This window comes from Diadema antillarum, unplaced genomic scaffold (genome assembly GCF_040938485.1).
Source record: "Diadema antillarum isolate AM-2024a unplaced genomic scaffold, OU_Dant_1.0 scf00000085, whole genome shotgun sequence".
NCBI classification, from domain to species: Eukaryota; Metazoa; Echinodermata; class Echinoidea; order Diadematoida; family Diadematidae; genus Diadema; species Diadema antillarum.
In genome coordinates this window covers 90,697-111,039 of record NW_027270974.1, presented here as the reverse complement: position 1 = coordinate 111,039, position 20,343 = coordinate 90,697, and the positions used below count along the sequence as shown (strand labels likewise).

General features: G+C 38.6%; 1 protein-coding gene across 1 annotated transcript; it reads left to right on the top strand.

The window, feature by feature from the left end:
• Positions 1 to 606: 606 nt before the first annotated feature.
• On the top strand, positions 607 to 20,143 carry LOC139717919 (TBC1 domain family member 13-like). Its single transcript, XM_071629405.1, has 12 exons — positions 607 to 629; positions 743 to 816; positions 4,647 to 4,687; positions 5,933 to 5,994; positions 6,842 to 6,935; positions 9,124 to 9,206; positions 9,543 to 9,702; positions 11,606 to 11,810; positions 14,781 to 15,023; positions 16,089 to 16,170; positions 18,708 to 18,765; positions 20,075 to 20,143. Exons 1-12 carry the CDS (start codon positions 607 to 609, stop codon positions 20,141 to 20,143), a joined length of 1,194 nt encoding a protein of 397 aa, XP_071485506.1.
• Positions 20,144 to 20,343: the final 200 nt, after the last annotated feature.

Sequence of the window (20,343 nt, the reverse complement as noted above, 5' to 3'; positions counted from 1 at the left end):
TTTTCTTTCGTTGAAGACTTTTGTGGACTGTGCATAACTTATTTTGTTCTCATTCCGAATGATTTGGATTTGCTTGGCCTTTTTTTTTTTCAATTTTAATACAGGCCAGACTCTCTCTCTCTGTACACGGCCAGACTCTCTTTATACAGTATGCGGCACCCATGTCTGGCCTCCACATTGACAGAAAGATCCGTCTGTCCGGAGGAGTCTTTTAATTTCTTTGACGTTATCGCTCTCCTCCGAAGATGTATAGGAGGGGATCCGTGACGCCACACGCAGTCTTCGCGGAACATTTCCCCGACGCCCAGAATGACACAGACCGATCTTTTGGTCAACCCGCTCTGGCCTCCGCCTCCGCAGGACTACGCCCTCTTGTGGTATACTAGTAATCTCTTTGGTGGTTGAGCGAGAGGAATATAGATCTAGTAGGCCATAAATCTGATTGTATAAGTTATTCTTCTAAAAAAAAATAATAAAACACTAAAATTGCAAGCAAAAATATGTTGATAGATTTTTTTAATTTTTAAGGAAGAAAAAAAAAGTTTGTTTAATTTCTCTGCATTATTTCTAGTCTAAATCGTATCCAAACGTCTGTTTCACTTCAAGATGGCGACGTCCTATGTGGGAAGGTGGGAGTTACCCTTTTGTTCCAATAATACTGAAAAATCAGCAACATGATTTGTCCGATTATGAAAATGATATAAGTTTTTCATTGAAATTGTTTATATTTATTTGTTTTCAGAGTTTCTTCGTTTGACGAAATCCTGAAGAGCCCCAAAATAGACTACCATGAGCTGTCCAAAATGTGTTTCAGCGGTAAGCATCTATCATCATAGTCCCGCATATTGAAAATGAGGTTGCATTTGTAAAGTAGCACAATGTCCGATATGATGCCTTTCGCTAGTAGGACCTACAATGATTGTAGGCCTACTAGCTAACGAAGTTACATTCAAGACAATAAAGGGCATGGTCAGGACTCAGTCATTGTGGGTAGTTAACAGCGCAGTGTAGATTTACATTTTAACGTTACATAAATTTATAATTTACTTTCTAACTTGTTAGAACTAGAAATAGTAGAACTGGTCTCTAGACTCTAGTTCTAAAACTTTATAGTAAGTTATACTTATAGACTAGCCCCGGAGACCGCGACAGCCGCCACACTGCGTGTGGCGGCTGTCGCAGTTAGTTATAGACTAGTAAAGTTTATAGCCCGACCAGACGCTGTTACTACGCTATGCGAAACCATGTACAGCGACTGGGCTGTGTATAGTTAATCTAGATCTAAAGTGTTAGATATATTCCATGATGATTTAACACCGTAGCCGCGCGCGCGTGACACTTTAACATGACTCTGACTGAGTATATTTTCACTCATAAATAACTAAACAAAGTGCAACTGTTAACACTTGAGAACAATTTTTTATTGTGTATCTATCATGCATATCATCATTTAATAAGCAACTGTGAAAAGAAAAAGAAAAAAATTGCTTTGGTATATCCTAAATGAGTTAAAACTTAGATATCTATGCATAATTAATTACCACCATAACACAGTGATGCAAGCGCAATGGGTTTTTGTTTGATTTGTTTTACTTACCAAACTCTTGTGAAGTTAATGAACATTTTGAAAAGTGGATCTGTTCATTGGATGTGCTAGAGACTAGACTCAATGGTAATAACAAAGTAGAATTTGATTAAAGTATTGATTGACAGGAAAACTATGACATGGATTATATATAAGTGCACCGTTATACACCGTGACCTCTGAAATGTGTGTAGAAACCCGGTGATATGGAAAATCCTGTTGTACTTAACAACTCACAGTGTTTCTCCTTTAGATAGAAAGAAATTATCATTTATGATGTTGGTTGACATCACAGTATAAAAACACTTCCAAATGAAAAAAAAAAAACACTATCTAAGTCATAACAGATTAACAAAAACATTGAAATAAAGAAAAACTAGATACACTGTAACACCGTGTCATGTCATATATGTTTGTACACATTTACAGTCAGGAACACTGCTCTTTCAGTAAGATATATTGTTTGTTTTGAGACACAATTCCTTCTTCCTGAGTGAACTTTTAGGGTTTAAAGTACAATGTGTATGTTTAAAGATGGCATACAAATATGAAACTTTGATTTTAATACCTTTTGTCATGAAGCCAGATTACTTGTTACTTGTTGAAATAATCCCAAATAAAACTGCAGCTCCATTGAAGCTATTCTATACTGGGATAAACAATCCTTGTTGTGCATCAACAAGGGTGCAGAGGTGCCATAATCGAAACCCACATATTTACAATAAAAGTGGTTGAACCCGTGCAAGTAAAAATAAGGTTGGCTCCTTACACCATATTGCAGAACACTGGAACCAGAAGAAGGTTGCATTATGTTGATATGTCGGAGTGCAGCCTCTCTGAATTCTGTTGGGTTGGTGAGTTGAACAGCTTCACCTGGCAAGCTGTTCCAAAGTCTTATTGCTTTTGGGAATAGTGAAAACATGTAGGAGTCAATGGGTGCTTTGGGTACTGTGTACTTGAGTTGGTGGTCATGCCTTCCAATATAAGCTGCAGGTGTGATAGTCCCCATGCACGAACCGGGCTGCTGCTTTCTGGACAGTTCAAGTGCCTTTATGGCGGTAACAGTGTGTGGGTTCAATGCTTTGGCTGCGTATTCCAGTTGTGGGTGGACTAACGCAGCATAAGCTCTGGTCTTGACCTCCATAGAGCATGGTGACAATGTTCGCCGGATGAGACCAAGAGTACGACTTGCTTTGTGTCTGATATTCTGACAGTGCGTATTCCATCTCAGATCTTGTGTCACCGTAATTCCTAGGTATAATGGTGAAACCATTTAGCAATTTCAGTAACAAAAAAAAAATGAATTTAAGCAACATGTGTGGTATAAAGTGCACCACACTTATTATTCCTTTTGTAAGATGTACTGGAAAGTGAACATAAAAATGAATATTTAATGCAATTTCCCGTTCATACACATAAATTACGGTAAGTGTGACTCTTTTCAGGGTGAAACTTATGCGATTGCGCACAGTAAAAAATTTGGCCACTTGCGACACACAGAAACCTTTATATCGTACTTTAGTGCATGGTCGTCGGTTGAACCTTGGTACGAGTGCCGGTATTGAGTAGCAGTTAGCACATGGGTCAGCTATTCACAAGGGCTTTTCCTTTCATGCTTTTCTCCACCAATTGCCTTGTCTAAGTTGTTAAAGTTTATACCATCTCATTATTTCAAACTCTTGATCCTATGTTGCATTATTTATGAACTTTGCATTTGCATTTCATCTTATTCCCTCTTGTTTCACACTAATCACATTATTTGTTATTTTATTTTGTGTAATGCTTTGTGAAAATTTACTAGACTAAAGCTGTAGCATTTGTTTGTAGTCTAGGGTCTGGGTCCACATTGTAGACATGAAAAACGTCATCATGTATTAAATCATAATAGTGATAAAAGGGTAGTGTCATATTCACTTTTAAGGTCTGTCCATTTAAAATGCTAGGGGATGTGTGCTATTGTTTCAACCTCTGCATGCAATGTCTCGCTCACTTTTACATGTACCTCTTGTTCAAAGTTGGTATCCCTGTGACATGATGTTTAATTTGGCCTTTAAAGGCATACATTTAGATTGTTGCTAGTATGACCAGGGAGGTTGAAGAGATGGAGTAACAACAGAGTTATTCCCTTTGATCTATGTTCGAAACCGCTGCTAAAAAATATTTGAAGCATGTGCCAAACAGGATCTGCCGCGCTGATACGAAGACAATTGACCCGTGTCTCATTGCATAATCACCAGCCACTTTCAAATTAAGATATGTCTTTGTGATGGTAATTACGTTTCGCTATCCCTTCTTATAAAAGCTAGGTGGTACAGACACGAGGATGCGCGAACAGAAATTGAGGAATGCTGAAATGAAGATGAAAATTACTCGACTGGGCATACGCGGGCACTAATCTGATACCTATTGATAAAGAATTATGCTTTAAGATTATTACATGTTAGTTTCATTTGGGGAAATTAAGTCGAAAAATGATAAAACCAGCTTTCCGGGATGGTACAGTTTTAAACATTTTCACGTAATACAGGTCTTATTTACACTTTTGCGAAAATTTCTTAATGGAATTGACTTTTGTTTTGCATGCTTTATTATCAAGTGAAATTTTTGTTTCATTTAATAAATAAATATATAAGCAAAATATGGCCAACATTATGAAAATGTTCAAAATGAATCTTCAGATTGCTCAGCAAGACGGCGGCTTGAAACATCGATCATCAATGGCACAAGTGCACCTGTGGAATTCTTTTGTACATCAATAGAAATCTGACAATTGTTTGAATAATTACAGCCAGTTGGAACTCCATGTACAAAACCTCCTTGGTATGACAGTATGCACCGCCCAATGAGTGTGTCCAAAATGTTGTGGTTTACTGGCAATATTTTACTGCCTCAATTAAACTTCAGCACATTCATGACAGCAGTATTTTTAAGGATCAAAGTCGGTGTCATTGATTTAGTCCGTTGCTACTCATCATCACTATAGATTTTTTATAAATGTGTTTGCAATTCACTGTATTTGTTGTCTTATCATCATTATTATTTTCTTATCATATCCTTTTAGGTGTTCCTGATTCTGCTGGTATTCGATCACTTTGCTGGAAAGTAAGCATTCATAGCACGTGATATTTACTTACATTGTACATTCTTGAATGTTCAGTATGTATGATTGCATGTGATAAGAATTGACTCGAATTGGTGACATATACTGGTTTATAGATCAATTATTTTGTTCTGTGTGATCCCATTGATTCTTTTAACTTTTACTTCTATTATGTGGCTATCTAATGATATGTATCAATTACAGTTTTTCTTTTTTATTTCCTGTTTCCCTTCAGTTCCTTCTGGCATTTTTATACCCCCGCCAAACGAAGTTTGAAGGGGGTATATAGGAATAGAGGTCGGGCGGTCGGGCGGTCGGTCCATTGCAAATCTTGCGTCGCGAACTACTTCCTCAGTTTTCAACCGATTCCCATAAAACTTGGTACAGATGTGTGCCTTGGGTTGTAGATGTGCAAGACGTATTTTTTGACAGTACCCAAAAGTACGTTGCCATGGTAACAGCATATTATGGGCAAAAATGGGTACAAATCGTGCGTCGCGAACTCCTCCCACAGTTTTTGATCAATTTTTATGAAATTAGGTACGGATGTTCATCTGAATATGTTAATGTGCAAGACACATATTTCCGCAGTGGCAAAAAGTGCGTTGCCATGGTAACGGCATGTTATTGGTAAAATATAGGGCAAAATGTTTCATGGCAAAACTGCTTCATCAGTGTTCTTCCAATTCTCATGGAATTCATATTGAATGTTTGTCTTAGGATATAGGTCAGCATGACACATTTCTTGACAGTGACAAAAAGTATGTTGCCATTGTAACAGCTCACATATTATGAGCCAAAACGATGGAAAATTTCGTGTTGCAAACTACTTCCTCAGTTTTTGCCCAATTTCCATGAAACTTGGTACAGATGTGTGCCTTTGGTTGTAGATGTGCAAGACGCATTTTTCGACAGTACCCGAAAGTACGTTGCCGTAGTAACAGCATATTAATGGCAGAAGATCAAGGAAAGATCTTGCGGATTTAACTACTTCCTCAGTTTTTTGACCAAAGCTTATGAAATGTTGTTTGGCGGGGGTATAACCAGTCGCTGTAGCGACATTTCTAGTTATGAATTGGCTTTCGCAGTTATCATATTTCAAGAGAAAATACATTTCTGTTGGAAATGTATGTCAACCAATATCAAAGAGTAAAACTCTTTCTGTATTGGTTTTTTCCTCAGCTGTACTTTTTTTTTTAAGAGCATGAATGAATGATTTCATAAATGTGTTCTTAAACTGATCATAGATTCTCCTAGGATATTTGCCTCCGGTGACGGCAGAGTGGCCAGACATACTTGCAAAAAAGCGGTGAGTTTATTATGAACTTATTGTTTTGTTTTGTTTTTGCATATTATCATTCTTATTTTATACGTTTGTAAGATTATGTGTTAATTTGTGTATGTTCGTATCTCTGTGCGTTGTGTGTTTGTGTAAATGGTTTGTTTGTTTGTTTAATTTGTTGTTTTGATTGTTTTTAAGTGTCTGTGCATACCGTGTGCACATACACATGTATGTAATGGCTGTAAACTTGAAGCTATTATGGCACTGTAAGACAGGAAATATTCACGGCACAATTTCTTTCTTTTCTTTTTTTTTAACTGCCACTGGTGTTCAATGCATAGTGTAGAAAAGAACTCTCTTGTGCATTTGAATTTCGTGAATCTTGGCTTCTCGCAAAATTCAAGGAAATATCGGCACATGAAAATGTCTGGTTTTGCTTAATTCAAATGGCAATTTCTCTTATTTTTGCTAAGAAATTGGTGAAATTCAAGTATAAGTTCATATGAGTATGTGTAGTGTAATTTCTCTCTTTAGGTGTCAAAGTCTCATAATGTACATTTGCTATGCTATGAATTAAAGTAGAGCAATTCAGAGACATGTTTGTGGGCATGATGCATCAAAAATTAGCAAGCAAGGGGCAAGATCATACTCAAGTTCTGAGCTCAGGACTCCGTGAACAGCATTTTTCACAGAATTTGGATGCTTATAAGTAGCAAGTACTGAAAGCAATAACTGACAGCACTGAATGACTGGATTGAAGAGGAGAGATATAGATAGGGGCATGTGTCTTGACATGATATGGTTTTGATTTGTAATATGTGTGTTTCTTTTTTTCTTATCGTAATTTGTCATGTCTTGTGACTTCTTCTCACAGAATGCTTTATACCGAGTTTTTACAAGAGATGATCATTCAGCCAGGCTCCAAAAAATACAGTACCAACCGAACAGATGTCACTATGGAGGATCACGTAAGCACATCTACTTCTTTGATAAATTTTGCAAATATCTTGTGTTATGTTTCCACTTTATAGATTGGACTCCATCTCTGTTAAAGTGTAATCCATCACCATCTTAAGTTCACTTTGCTATCAGAGTAGAGTCAGTTTAAAAAAAAAAACAGTTTAGCATCCTCCAAATCAGAAATAGAATAAGACAGTTTGAAGTTTTGAAACCAAAGTTCTGAAGTTAGAAGCTTCACAGGCTTTCATTGAATTGGGATGTTAGCGCTGACTGCATATATGCAAAAATAGAAGAGGCTATTTTATCACTTTAGAACTCTCTAAATAGTTTGTTTACAAAAATTATGTGAAGACCATAATTCTGGTAGATAGTTCAGCAACTACAAACCCTTCAACAAAAAAAAAGTAACCTGATGCTGCAAAAGATGGAACTTGTTACCTCATGTAAAGCTGAAACCTTTCAATGAACTATTGTCATTGCTATATGTCAGGCATGCATTAATTGTCCAGAATCTGTCATTTGTCATTAATTGGGGAGGGAACAGATACTTAAAATTGGAGGGTGTTGCCCAATTAGGGGCCTGCAGCAATCCTAAATGTCAAGATTTTGGAAATAGTTGTCCTGAAGTGGATTATAAGTGCCATGAAGGCAAAGTGCGCTGTTCAGCTGAGCGCTAGACTCCGGGAAAGAACAATTTTAGTGAAGGTTTGTCTTATAGTGAAGGTTTGGTTTATTGTCCCCGCCGAACGAGTTCGAGCAGGGGACTATGAAACGGGCTCCGTACGTGTGTGTGTCTGTGTGTCCGTGTGTCCGTGCGTCCGTGTGTCCGTGTGTCCGTGTGTCCGTCTGTCCGTGCGTCCGTGTGTGATCAAAATGTTCAAAATGCTACTCCTTCGCCATTTCTAACCCGATTTTGATTCCGTTTGCTTTATGTGATGGCACTAGGTGAGGGCTTCAAAACTCCTACACAGAATTTTGACCTTTGACTTCTTTGACCTTTGACCTTGATTTTTTACCTATATTTTACATTTTGCTACAAAATGCTACTCCTTCGCCATTTGTTACCCGATTTCAATTCCGTTTGCTTTAAGTGATGGCACTAAGTGAGGGCTTCAAAATTTCTGCACAGAATTTTGACCTTTGACTTCTTTGACCTTTGACCTTGATTTTTGACCTATATTGTACATTTTGCTACAAAATGCTACTCCTTCGCCATTTCTAACCCGATTTAGATTCCGTTTGCTTTATGTGATGGCACTAGGTGAGGGCTTCAAAACTTCTACACAGAATTTTGACCTTTGACTTCTTTGACCTTTGACCTTGATTTTTTACCTATATTTTACATTTTGCTACAAAATGCTACTCCTTCGCCATTTGTTACCCGATTTCAATTCCGTTTGCTTTAAGTGATGGCACTAAGTGAGGGCTTCAAAATTTCTGCACAGAATTTTGACCTTTGACTTCTTTGACCTTTGACCTTGATTTTTGACCTGTATTGTACATTTTGCTACCAAATGCTACTCCTTCGCCATTTCTAACCCGATTTCGATTCCGTTTGCTTTATGTGATGGCACTAGGTGAGGGCTTCAAAACTTCTACACAGAATTTTGACCTTTGACTTCTTTGACCTTTGACCTTGATTTTTTTTACCTATATTGTACATTGGCTACAAAATGCTACTCCTTCGCCATTTCTAACCCGATTTCGATTCCGTTTGCTTTATGTGATGGCACTAGGTGAGGGCTTCAAAACTTCTTCATAGAATTTTGACCCTTGACTTCTTTCACCTTTGACCTTGATCTTTTTACCTATATTGTACATTTTGCTACTAAATGCTACTTCCGGCGGGGACATATTTTACGCACCGCGTAATTTCTACTTTTCCTTGTTATTATTGTTATTATATTATTATTATTATCATTATTGTTATTATTATTATTATTATTATCATTATTATTATAACTATTGTTATTGATATTATTATTTTATTTCATTTATTCGGCATTTCGAAGACAATACAAGTGATAACAGATAAACAAAAGAAACAAGCAAAATACAAGGATACAAGATGTCAGGCTTTCCCTGGTGTGCTTCAGTTGCCAGGTTGGAAAAAAAAGCAATCAAAATCAATACTTAGCTACTCTGCTATACACTTGGGACTGTAACTCAGTGTGTATTCCTCTTTTATATTTACAGCCTCTTAACCCAAATCCTGATAGTCAATGGTCACAGTACTTCAAAGATAATGAAGTTCTTCTTCAAATAGACAAAGACACAAGGTAGGTCACTTTCTTCCCTAATGATTCCCTTTTTTATTCCAATGATGAAGGGAAAGATGTTGCTCAGTGGTTTGTTTGGAAAGCTGCATGTGAACTGTTTTACGTTGAATATGACTTCATATTTTTCTTATTATGTTCTCTCAAGAGTGCATTTAGATGTTTGGCCTCTTTCAAGCTTATGTAACTGTTGACTTTGTTTTCTTCAGATACAGTAGTTGTATTTCATTTTGAAGCGTTTTGAATCTTAGAAATCAAAGGAATTTTAAGAATGGTATGCCAAGGCATAACTGATCCTGGAAAGTCCTGCTTCGTTTTGTTTGTTTTGTGTTTGTGCAGACGGTTACAACCTGACATAGGTTTTTTCCAGCAAGCGACAGAGTTCCCCTGCAAGGAGCTTGTTGATGTCAACACCAGCTTGGAGACCCTGAGGAAACGAGTGGAACACACGATGCTTCAGTCTGTCGCTGTGGCGAAGTCTAGATCTGGCATCACTAATGTGAGTCGTAACAGTTTGTAAATGCCGCATGGTCATGGTTTATGGATACTTTGTTATGCATATTTGTTCATGAGTATTCATTCCTTGCTGTAAAATAATGTGCCGGGAGAGAAGAGAAGTTCATATTAAGTGGATTTTTACAAGATGGCTGCTACATCAGATATTTTGTTTCTAAAGGTTGCTATATTTTGCTTGCATTTTACAGGAAATGACGAACAACAAAGTGGTTGTTGTTATCAAATTATGAACCTAAATTCAAATTAGGAAAGTATGGATATTCATTTGTTTTTGTCTATGATTTTGCAACTTGCTGTGCATTCAACCTGTTATGATAGAATACATTTCAATATCTTTCATCAATGCAGCTACTTTTGTATCCCCTAACACTGTAATTTTCATTCTTTCCATTGTGTTGGTCATTGCTATGTGAAAATATTCCAGAATTCAGGGTAAGCAATCAAAAAATGTTGAAATGCATGGTATAAAACTAGTCTCACTGTTATAAGCTATTGCATCTGATTGTGGCAAGGTATAAGTGTACATACCACTAGTCTCGCTGTTATAAGCTATTGCACCTGATTGTGGCAAGGTACAAGTGTACATACCATAAAAATATCATTATGCTTATTTCACCTGAATCTTTTCTTTTAATGATGTCACAAAAGGTTAAAAAAATACTTTTGAAGGGTGGAGCTTAGTTGGTGCTGCCCCCCCCCCCCCCCAAGATCTCGGCCGTCAATCACGCAATCACCATGAAAATTGGCACATGCATTACCTGTGGCGTAATCTACCACACTATACAAAGAAAAAATGGAAATTTTCATTGTATTAATTAATTATGCTAATATATGCATAAAATCATACATTTTGCTCTAAATCAGAAAATAAAGCTCCTAGAATCCAAATTTTGGGTGATAACATTCTTTGTAGCATTCTTAACAATGTACTTCAAAAAAAAAAATAAGGTATAAAACTTAATTTCTCATGTATTTTATTGTTCTATGAATTTCTTATGTCTTTCTTTGTTTTTCAACCTTTTGTTTTATCATTTTTTTCTGCAAAATTTATGACAGAACCTTTTTCAAGCTTAATTATGCTAAAATTAATTAATTTCAGCCTATGAGAATGAAAAAAATCATATCTTTATGAATAAGATGAGAAAACTCCATTTGCATAGACTTTATACACAGAGTCACGTTTTTGAGCCATTTTCGGTCTGACATGCACGTATAAAAGTCGTGCAGCGTCGTCACGGTATGAGCGATTTTCGTGAAAAAGGTGTCAAAAGATGCGTGAGACTTGTAAGTAAAAAGTCTGCCAACGGCGCGGTCAAAAAATTCCGCATGTCGGAAAAGTCGCGAAAAATGCCAAGGGGGGTGGATTCAAACCCCCCCCCCTCTCCCGGCCTTTTTAGGGTTAAGGGTAGTGAAGCGCAAATATGCGCGATGATTGAGTAAATGCAGCAATATTCGTATCTGCGAAGTTCCAGGAAATTTGGACAATCTGTTCAAAAGTTATGAATTTTCAAAGTTCCAGTGCTACCTTTGCAGGATGATAGGACTCCTACAGTTCATAATGTCTCTGCAAGACAATGATATAAAGAAAATAAAAAGAGAATTTGATTTTTCGTGAAAAGTGCTCATTCCCTCTGCTTTCTGAAAGAGGTAATTGTAAATCAAATACTCTTTCATTATGCTAAAAAAGTGAAAATATATTAAGTTTAAAAGATATATTCTTTATGTCATTGTCCATTTGTGACATCATAAAATGTTGTAGTCTTCTCATCCAGCCAAGATGGCACAGAATTTGGAAAATCCATAAATTTCAATGGATTGCCCAATTTTCCTCAAACTTTGTTTATGTCTTTGACTACATGTTACTGCATTCCCTCAATCCAACATAGATGTCTGGTGGCAAAAAGCCAAAGAAGATGGAGTTTGGTCACGACACACTGGAGGAGGGCCAGGAAGCTCACTGGGAAGTCTTGGAGCGCATCCTCTTCATCTATGCCAAGCTCAACCCAGGCCAGAGTTATGTCCAAGGAATGAATGAGATCATTGGACCACTGTACTATGTCTTCGCCTCTGCCAAAGACCCTGCTAGTACAGGTGAGATGCTGTCTTCTTCTTATTCTTCATTTTCTCCTCCTTCTTCTTCTTCTTCTTCTTCCTCTTCTTCTTCTTACCCTTGTCTCCTCATTCCACTCTTTCCTCCTTTTTTATTTCTTCTTTGTTTCCAGAGAGGTACATTGATGACTTAAATGTTCGCAATATGTAGGCAGATGCTGTGAGTTGTAAACTTTGTAAGTTTTTTCTAAATGTTGCTTTAAGTATGCAATATTAAAGATCTTCTGTAGAATATGGCAAGACTGGCTGGCTCCAATGCTCTGCTCTACTTGGTGCACAAATCTCTCATACTCTCTCTCTCTCTCTCTCTGTCTTTCTGAGAAATTTTATTCATCATTAAAGCAGAATACTATTAAAAGGAAACGCATATTTTGTTGGATTATTCCCCCATTTCAAGCTTACAGCATGTTAAACACAGCGGCCATTAATTCATCCATTTAGAAAATTGCGTTTTGGAGAACGGCTGCTTAGAAAAATTGTTTCCTGAATCATGCTCAATTGGAAGATCCATGGTTATTTTGGGGGCATGTCCATGACGTCATGGGGTGAAGGGCAAACCCGGAAGTATCACAAAACAGCCTAAGCTTACCTATGTATGCTTTCGATGAGAGCGAGATGTCGAGGCTCGTACCCCGAAATCCCAAGACATTTTTTTCATCAGAATGTCATAAAAAATGAAATAAAATTGTTTTCTGTGAAAGTCTCCTGTGAAATCACACATTTCTTTGTTTAGATAGAGTCTGTTACGTGTTATTTAGGCCACGAATACAGACGTTGTCAGGCCTAGTGCGTGTATAGGCGTGGTGCTTTGTAGTCGATCAGTCACATGCATGCGCCCATCACCGGCCGCGTAAGGCCTATGTCGCAATGCAGTAGTCTCTGTGTATCAAAGAGCGGAGAAGTCTGGGCTTCGTACCTCTTTGGTACGTGCAATGTACTATATCAGCAGTTCCTCGATAGTACTACAGCTGTGTACGCCATATATTTAGCGAGTCTTTTTTTTTCGCGAATCGGGACTTGCCAATAATTTCGCGAGTGCTTAAATTCATGGTTGTGGAGTACTGGGAGTACACTACGGAAGGGGGAAATATATACGGAAAGAGAGTTAATATTTTCTTGTGTTTTTAAATTCGCAAAAAGCACCAGGTTCACGAAAATAAAAAAAAAACCCTCGCGAAACATTCGGCGTACATGGATCGCTAATACTAGATACCACGCGCGGGCATCGGCTCAGTCGAAGTCTTGACTAGGCCGGCCGGCCTATCTGGTGATAAAATAAACGATACAGAGCACTGCGATTTTCATCGATAGTGATAAAACTTTGATGGACACGGTGAAGTAATGAATGGATCGTGCAGTGAATTTGTGAGGGTACCTAGCTGGATAGAGTGCTGATGAGCTGTGAACGGGAGTACGGAGTGAGTGTGATGTGATAAGATATGATGATACGTAGCCCGACCAGACGCTGCGCTACCTATAGGGCTAGCGACTGGGTTGTGTTCAGTTAGGCCTACTGCTGCTCTGAAGTACGAGTTCAGGTCAGCACTAAGCTCAATTCATTTTCAGTTCAGAATAAAAACAATGCTTACCAATCTAAATTTTGAAGCCTATCTGGCATTGGTCCTGCGTCACCAACATTGTCCCCTGGCCTGCCGTGTGGCAAGGGCTCGTATTGCCAATCTCCACTAAGTCCGTCCGCTTCAACCGGACCGCCCTGGGCCTTCCCCACTAGCTCGCCCGCAGCGTCTCCCTCCTGCGCCCCGCCGTGCGGCTCGTCATCAACATCTATCTCTCCAACTTCACCAGGGTCATCATCACTAGTTTCTCATCGCTATCATCACTCGTGTGTACTGTATCACTCAGTTCATCACTGCTTCCACATTCAAATTCCACCAAGAAATCATCCTGATCATCACTGGCCTTAACGTACGATGTCGCGCATTATCGAAAAACAAACTTTCAAAACTTATGCAAATACTATCTACAACAACTTGTATAATACAATGCATGCACTATGCGCGCGGGGGCCTGTGGTGCTTGAGACCTCGCGCGATTCCCTTCAACCCATGACGTCATCGGCAAAGCCTCAAAATTTACGCTGTGACCTAGATTTCAGGGGGGTGACAGGTGTAAATTTTCAAAATCGTCTAACTCCACTTCAAAAAGGCCATTTTAAACGATGTAAACAACAAATTGTTCTATGTGTTCCACTCTTTGACTTCATATGTAATTTTATTTCTTCAGTATTCCCCTTTAAGGATCCTTTACAAGTAGACTAATTTTCAAATGTGCAACAAATGGTGGTGGGCACACTTTTGTTTAATATGCCATCTCCTTGGACGTAGAAATTCCACCCCAGACTCTTTCAGTAATAGTATTCTTCAAATAGCAATGATTTTACAGTATAGTTCAGCCTTATGATGTTATGTCAGGTGAAGATATGACTGCCAAAATTGTGTGTTGTCTTTTAACCTGTTGAGGACGAACCCAGAGTATACTCAGGCAAGTGTCTATGGAAAATGCGTGTTGTAGCAAAATCAGCCCATCCTTAGCAGGTTGATTCTTGTATATAACTGAGATTGACATTCATAGAGAAGTGCAATGAAAAAGGTGCTATGTGCAATGAAGCAATATTTGGCAATTATTGTCTCAGTAGCAAAATGTTTCAAACTTTGATTGCAGTAACACACAACTACAGTTTATTTGACTTCATATTCTGATTATTTTGAAAATAAATATAGCTCTTTCCAGCTTAGTTTGTATGCTCAATTTTCTCTTGCTCTGTTTTATGTGTCTATTCCTAAATGGGCCGTGAAGACTTGATGTCCACTTCAACATTTGCAGCAAAGTCTGTAGGGCAGCAGTAATCTTCCCTTGTATGTCTTCTATTTCCCTCCCTTCCTCTCTCCAATTCTTCTTCCCTCCTCCACCCACCACCACCTCCTCCGGCAGAGCACGCCGAGGCCGACACCTTCTTCTGCTTCACCAACCTCATGTCGAAGATGCGGGACAACTTCATCAAGACACTGGACGACTCGCCGACGGGCATCAACGCCAAGATGCAGCAGCTGATGCAGATGGTGAAGAAGTGCGCCCCGAAGCTCTGGCTGCGCTTCCAGCAGCAGGACCTCAAGCCCCAGTTCTTTGGCTTCCGCTGGCTGACCCTGTGGCTAACGCAGGAATTCCCCCTCCCTGGTATGTCAGAGGCATGTACAGTCTTGGCAGCAGCGACAATATATGCAGATTTTTTTTTTCTTTTCTCTCTGTATTTCTGGCCAAAAGATTAAAGGTTATATGAAATACAAATGCATGTTGATTTGTGTTGATACCCTCAACATAACTTTTGCAGTGAAATGAATATCTAGAAACATTCCATTTATTTTGAAATAATTTTTCTTCTATTTTTCTTCAGATTACTTGGATACGCCCAGCAAAAAAAAAAAAAACCTTCCAAACCAAGATTTTGGTTGTCTGTCAATCATTGCTAGTATGAGTACACTATGATTAACAAAAGAAATTGGAATACATACTCCCTGAGACCGAGGGTAACTTGCATGTTCCCTCACCATGTCTTTTGTTAATCACATTAATATCACAGAAACATGCAAGTTATGCTGAGTCGAGGGGAAGGTGGGCGTGTCCAAGTAATCATAAGAAAAATAGAAGAAAAATTATTCAAAAATGTATGGATTGTTCCTAGATATTTGTGTCATGGCAAAAGTGATGTTGAGGGTTTCATGAATCAACACAAATCAACATGCATTTGTATGTCATAAAATCTTTAAAAGGCTTTTCTTTTGTAATGGCTTCACCCCGTAAAGCAGTGATGGTTAGTGAGCTGCTAGAACCCCTCTGTCTACCTTTTGCTCTGTCTACACTTCACTAGGCAATGTTTGACCCTCCCTAAGGTAGGTACTTCCTGCGTTAAGGATTTTTATCAGATATCAAAGTTGGACCTTCATGGGTATTTTTACTTACCTGTTTCTCTTATGAATTTTTTTGTTGATGAAAGATTATTTTGTTGGTATTTTTTGTGCTTTACTGTTTACATGGCTGTATACAAGAAAAAAAAAAGTCATGTATCTTCATATCACTTTGAAAATAGATGAGTCAATGTAAGTGTGTCTAAGAATTTACCATCATGTTCCATGATGCTGTGTGATTTACAAATAAACCATGAACTGAGGCGTACTTAATATCTGGCTATCACTGAAATATATGACAGCTATTTACTCAATTTTTACTCTTCTTTGCTTGTAGATGTCATCAGATTATGGGACTCGTTGCTAAGTGACGAAGGGAACCCAGAATTCTTGCTCTGTGTCTGCTGTGCCATGATATTGTAAGTTATCCTGGCCTTGATCATTTTCCTGTTTGTTTGCTTAATCATTTTTTTGTTTGGTCTGTAGGCAACAAGAAAGAGAGTGATTGCTTATTCCTTCTAAGCCATATAAGTTGCCGTGCATATTGGCGTGCTGCAATATTCGTAGCTGGCTGCTGATGTAATGTGTACGTCAGTCATGACTTCTCGCTATGGTGCAGGGTGTTGCTGCAGAAAGTCTGATGTGAATCCGGCCGCATGAGCTCCTGTAAATAGAGTTTAAAGTTAATACAACTTTTGCTAAAAAATCTGTTCGTTTTTATCTCCCCGTTGTTTGGAATTCTTTATCAAATGATACACTGTATATGCTGTCTTAAGTATTCAAAGATGTTAAAAAGATATCTCAAAGAGTATTTTCTTGATGAATACTGAACCTTATTGGTTTTTTTTATTTTCTGTACATTTATTGTTACATTTCTATATATGTTTTTGTTGTTGTTTGAAATTGTAAAACAGTCAATGTGCCTCTAAAAGCACTCATTCATACCTGAGAGAACTTATTTCATACAAAAGGCCTAGGCTTTTCTCTAGTTCTCTTTTTCATTTCCATAAACTGTTTGATATGGCAAATATGTAAACTCTAAATTTGCTTGTTTGAATTATGTCATTGATTAGAAATAAAAACAAAATTTAAAAAAAAATTTAAAAAAGTGCAACCAAAAAGTCGAACATGTTGCAAAATGCTATGCACAATGAGATGTCAGCTTAAGTGCATTATTGTGTTTTTACATTGGTCTTTCATTGGAGGAAAGAGAAAAATAATACTGTCATTTTCCTTTGTCACCTTGAGAAATTCTAAAGAGCACTTGCTAAGCGTGCTTCTGGTTCTGTTTTGTCATCCATGCACACCAAATGAAATATCGATGTTTTTATTCGCATAATTATTGCTCATGGTGGATTTTGTACTGAGCATTTTCATTTTTGTCCATAATTGTGATAGTCAAATCCACAAAGAACTACTTTAGATGTGAATCCCCCATTTGGGAATAATCCCATGTTGTGGTAGAAGGTGAAGGTTCCTAAAAGTAGTTGGAACAGAGCTGCCAACTAGTACTGATTTTCAGTAATTTCTACTGAAATTGGACAAGAATACTGAAGGTTACAAGCAAATTACTGATTTTAGAAATCATAAATTCTATAACACTGCTAAGGATTACTGATTTTCACTCAAAAAAGGTGCAAATTACTGATTTTCAGCCATCAAAGTACTGAAAGGCTTTTACAAAAGTTGGCAGCTCTGTTGGAAAGAATGCTGCGATGAAGAATTCAATCACTGTCTTGGTTTATTGCCACTTGGTCTAATATCAGATGGTCTACTTCCCAATTCGTCTAACACCACTACTGATAAACTCATTTAGTCTACCATCAATTTCATCTACTGCCTGTTTAGTCTAATCCTCACTTGGTCTAATGTCCAGTTTGACTAATCATCATTCCATCTATTGACCAGATGATCTAATTGCAATTTTGACTCCTTGCATTTTTTTTTGCCATTTTGTCTAATAAAGTGTGGGTATGAGACAAAATGGGCATAGCCCATCTGGAAGTAGACCAACTGGTAATGAGGCTAAGTTGCAATTGGACTAAATGTGACCCGCTACAACAAAATGATCCTAAAGTCGGGCGAGGGCGATTATTTGAAAATTGCATGATATAATCCCCTAATCTTTCTGCTTTAAATTGATATATAACACATTTTATAAAAATAATCGGCTGCGGAGATATCGATGTTTAAAAGAGAGCATGTCGAGACGTCTATAAAAAGCACTGTTCAGGAAATTTAAAGCGCCCTAAAAGTCTTCCTTTCAACGCAATCACGATCAAGGGACACGCAAGTCAGTTTTCACCTCAGGACAATAGAAGGTAAGCCCTAGCAACCCCCGAAGAGTTCATTCAAGCACATCAGCGTCGCCGGTCTCCTTACCAACCAATCAGTGACCAGGATGTGAGAAGCGGCTGAGCATAGCACACCCCGCCCGCACGCACCAGTCGACTGGGCAGTGTGCGAGCTTCACGCTTCGGTTAGCAGCAAGCAGCAAACTGACCAATGAGATCACTCTGGTCGTTGTTAGGGGCGGAACCGATCTGTGGCGCTCAATCCAAATTTTCAAACCAGTTTCTGCTTCGTTGAAACGCCAAAAAACATGGCTCAGAAAAACGCTATTTTTTTATCTTTCCTTTGATCATTTTGCTTCAAAATTTCGACAGATGATAGAAGACATGTTAGACTCCAATAATATATCAAAATCAGAAAATCGTAAGTTTTGACCAATTTTAATGCTCTGACTTCAAACTCGATTTTCACGGCTTCGACAGTGCGCGACTTTAGGACCTTTTTGTTGTAGCGGGTCACAAATGGTCATTAGACAAACTGGTTGCAGATGAAACAGGACTAGACCATGTGGGTTGAGACTAAATGGCTATTAGACGAAGTGAGAGTAGACCAAGTGATAGATCACCACTGTCCATATAACCTGGTTATCTCTGATTTTTGTCAGGTCTCAAAAGGATACCCTGATAGAAGGAGATTTTGCAACAAATATCAAACTACTTCAGGTAAGAGAATCTACATGTAATGGCATCAGTTATGAATTCTTGATCCAATCTCAACAGGAGTAACTCATAAGGCCGATGAAATCCAGTGCCAGATTTACTTCAGCTGGTGTAAATAAATCTGAACATCACAAATTCAGGGAGTGTGTCATCAGAATACTTATCTTTCAGTGACCATTAATTCTGTAATTTGGTCAATCAAACACAGAAAATTTTCTGTATTTTGTGAATATTGAATTTTGTGTTTTACATTGTGCCTTCATTCAGTAGGTGTAGACCATTTCTGTAAAATATTACAATTTCCTTTACCTACCGCCAAGTAACTGAGCATTTCATTCATCTGCTTCCTCCCATCGAGTTTCTTGGGCAGGGATTCACTTCGTTGTTGCTTGGTAGGTTAAACTTCCAGCAAGCTCTGTGGTTGATATGGAGAACCTTTGCAAACGAAGCTTACATGGAATTTCCTGTGTCCGCTGTTTGGAGTGTTTATGCAGGATTAGTTGGCAGCACTCTGACTCCTGGGACAGGCCGGCAGTGCGCCATGTTGTGTCCACTGAATGATAGTCCGGTTCATCAGATCTCTTGCAAACGTCGAAGATGAGATCACGTCCAAGATGTTTGCTGAGTCTTTGGTGATGGTAGCTTTGTGTTCCTTGTGCTGGTGAATGCAAATGCAGGATGGCGCGCTGCCGGGCCTGTCCCGGAGGGCGGCATGTTGCCAACTAGGTCCACATGAAAGCTACAAACAGCAGACACAGGATGGCGCACTGCCCGACCCGGCCTTGGAGACGGCATGCCGCCAGCCACGTCCGCATACATGCTATAACTTGCGTGTACGCCCCGCTGTGTCTCATTGTACCTGACGAAGCCTAGCACTACTGAGTGAAACGTCATACATCTTACTTAAGATTTTCTTCACGAGACAAATGATTATCTGCACCCTTACCATCATATTTGCTATTTGTTTAAAAGTTTCATTTGAGGGATTTAAAACAAATTAGCTATGCTCCACTGTTTCAAGCCATTATAGAAATGACAGATTTCTTGATGACAGAAATAGCAGCATTTTCTAAGGGCTGCTTGCTCCTCAAAAATGCTGCTATTCCTGCCACCTCAGAATTTATCATTTCATCTATAGCATCACAGTGTGTTGTATATGTGCCTACTACATTGTAGGTTAGAAATGAAGGATTGAGTTGAAAGCAAGACAAGATATGGACCAGTGTTGTAGAAAAGCAGTCTGGCTATTGCGAGCTGGTACTTCTATACTTTTGTAATGCTTGATCATCTGTGTATGTCCTTTTGTTTGCAGAATTATCCAGCGATAGACGTTCATCAGCTGTTGAAGAAGGCTATTGATGTACGGGAGCACTGCTCATGATGCAAGACCCGCCTCACGCAGTCGTGTAGAGCCAGGCCAAACTAACTCTCATCGCTGCATTCGAAGCCAGCTTCTCAGGGGAGCTTGGTGCTTGTCACTGCGTGCACAGAATGAAATGCGAACTGGGTGTGGACACCATTTCTGTGCTCCAGTGGGAAATTTTCTCTCCATCATCGTGATGGGGGAGGTCAGGGAAAGAT

Coding starts and splice junctions, on each gene's coding strand:
- LOC139717919 (XM_071629405.1), top strand. CDS start 607: ATGGCGACGTCCTATGTGGGAAG. Junction 4,688..5,932: donor TTCGATCACTTTGCTGGAAA/GTAAGCATTCAT, acceptor AACTGATCATAG/ATTCTCCTAGGATATTTGCC. Junction 15,024..16,088: donor GCAGGAATTCCCCCTCCCTG/GTATGTCAGAGG, acceptor CTTTGCTTGTAG/ATGTCATCAGATTATGGGAC.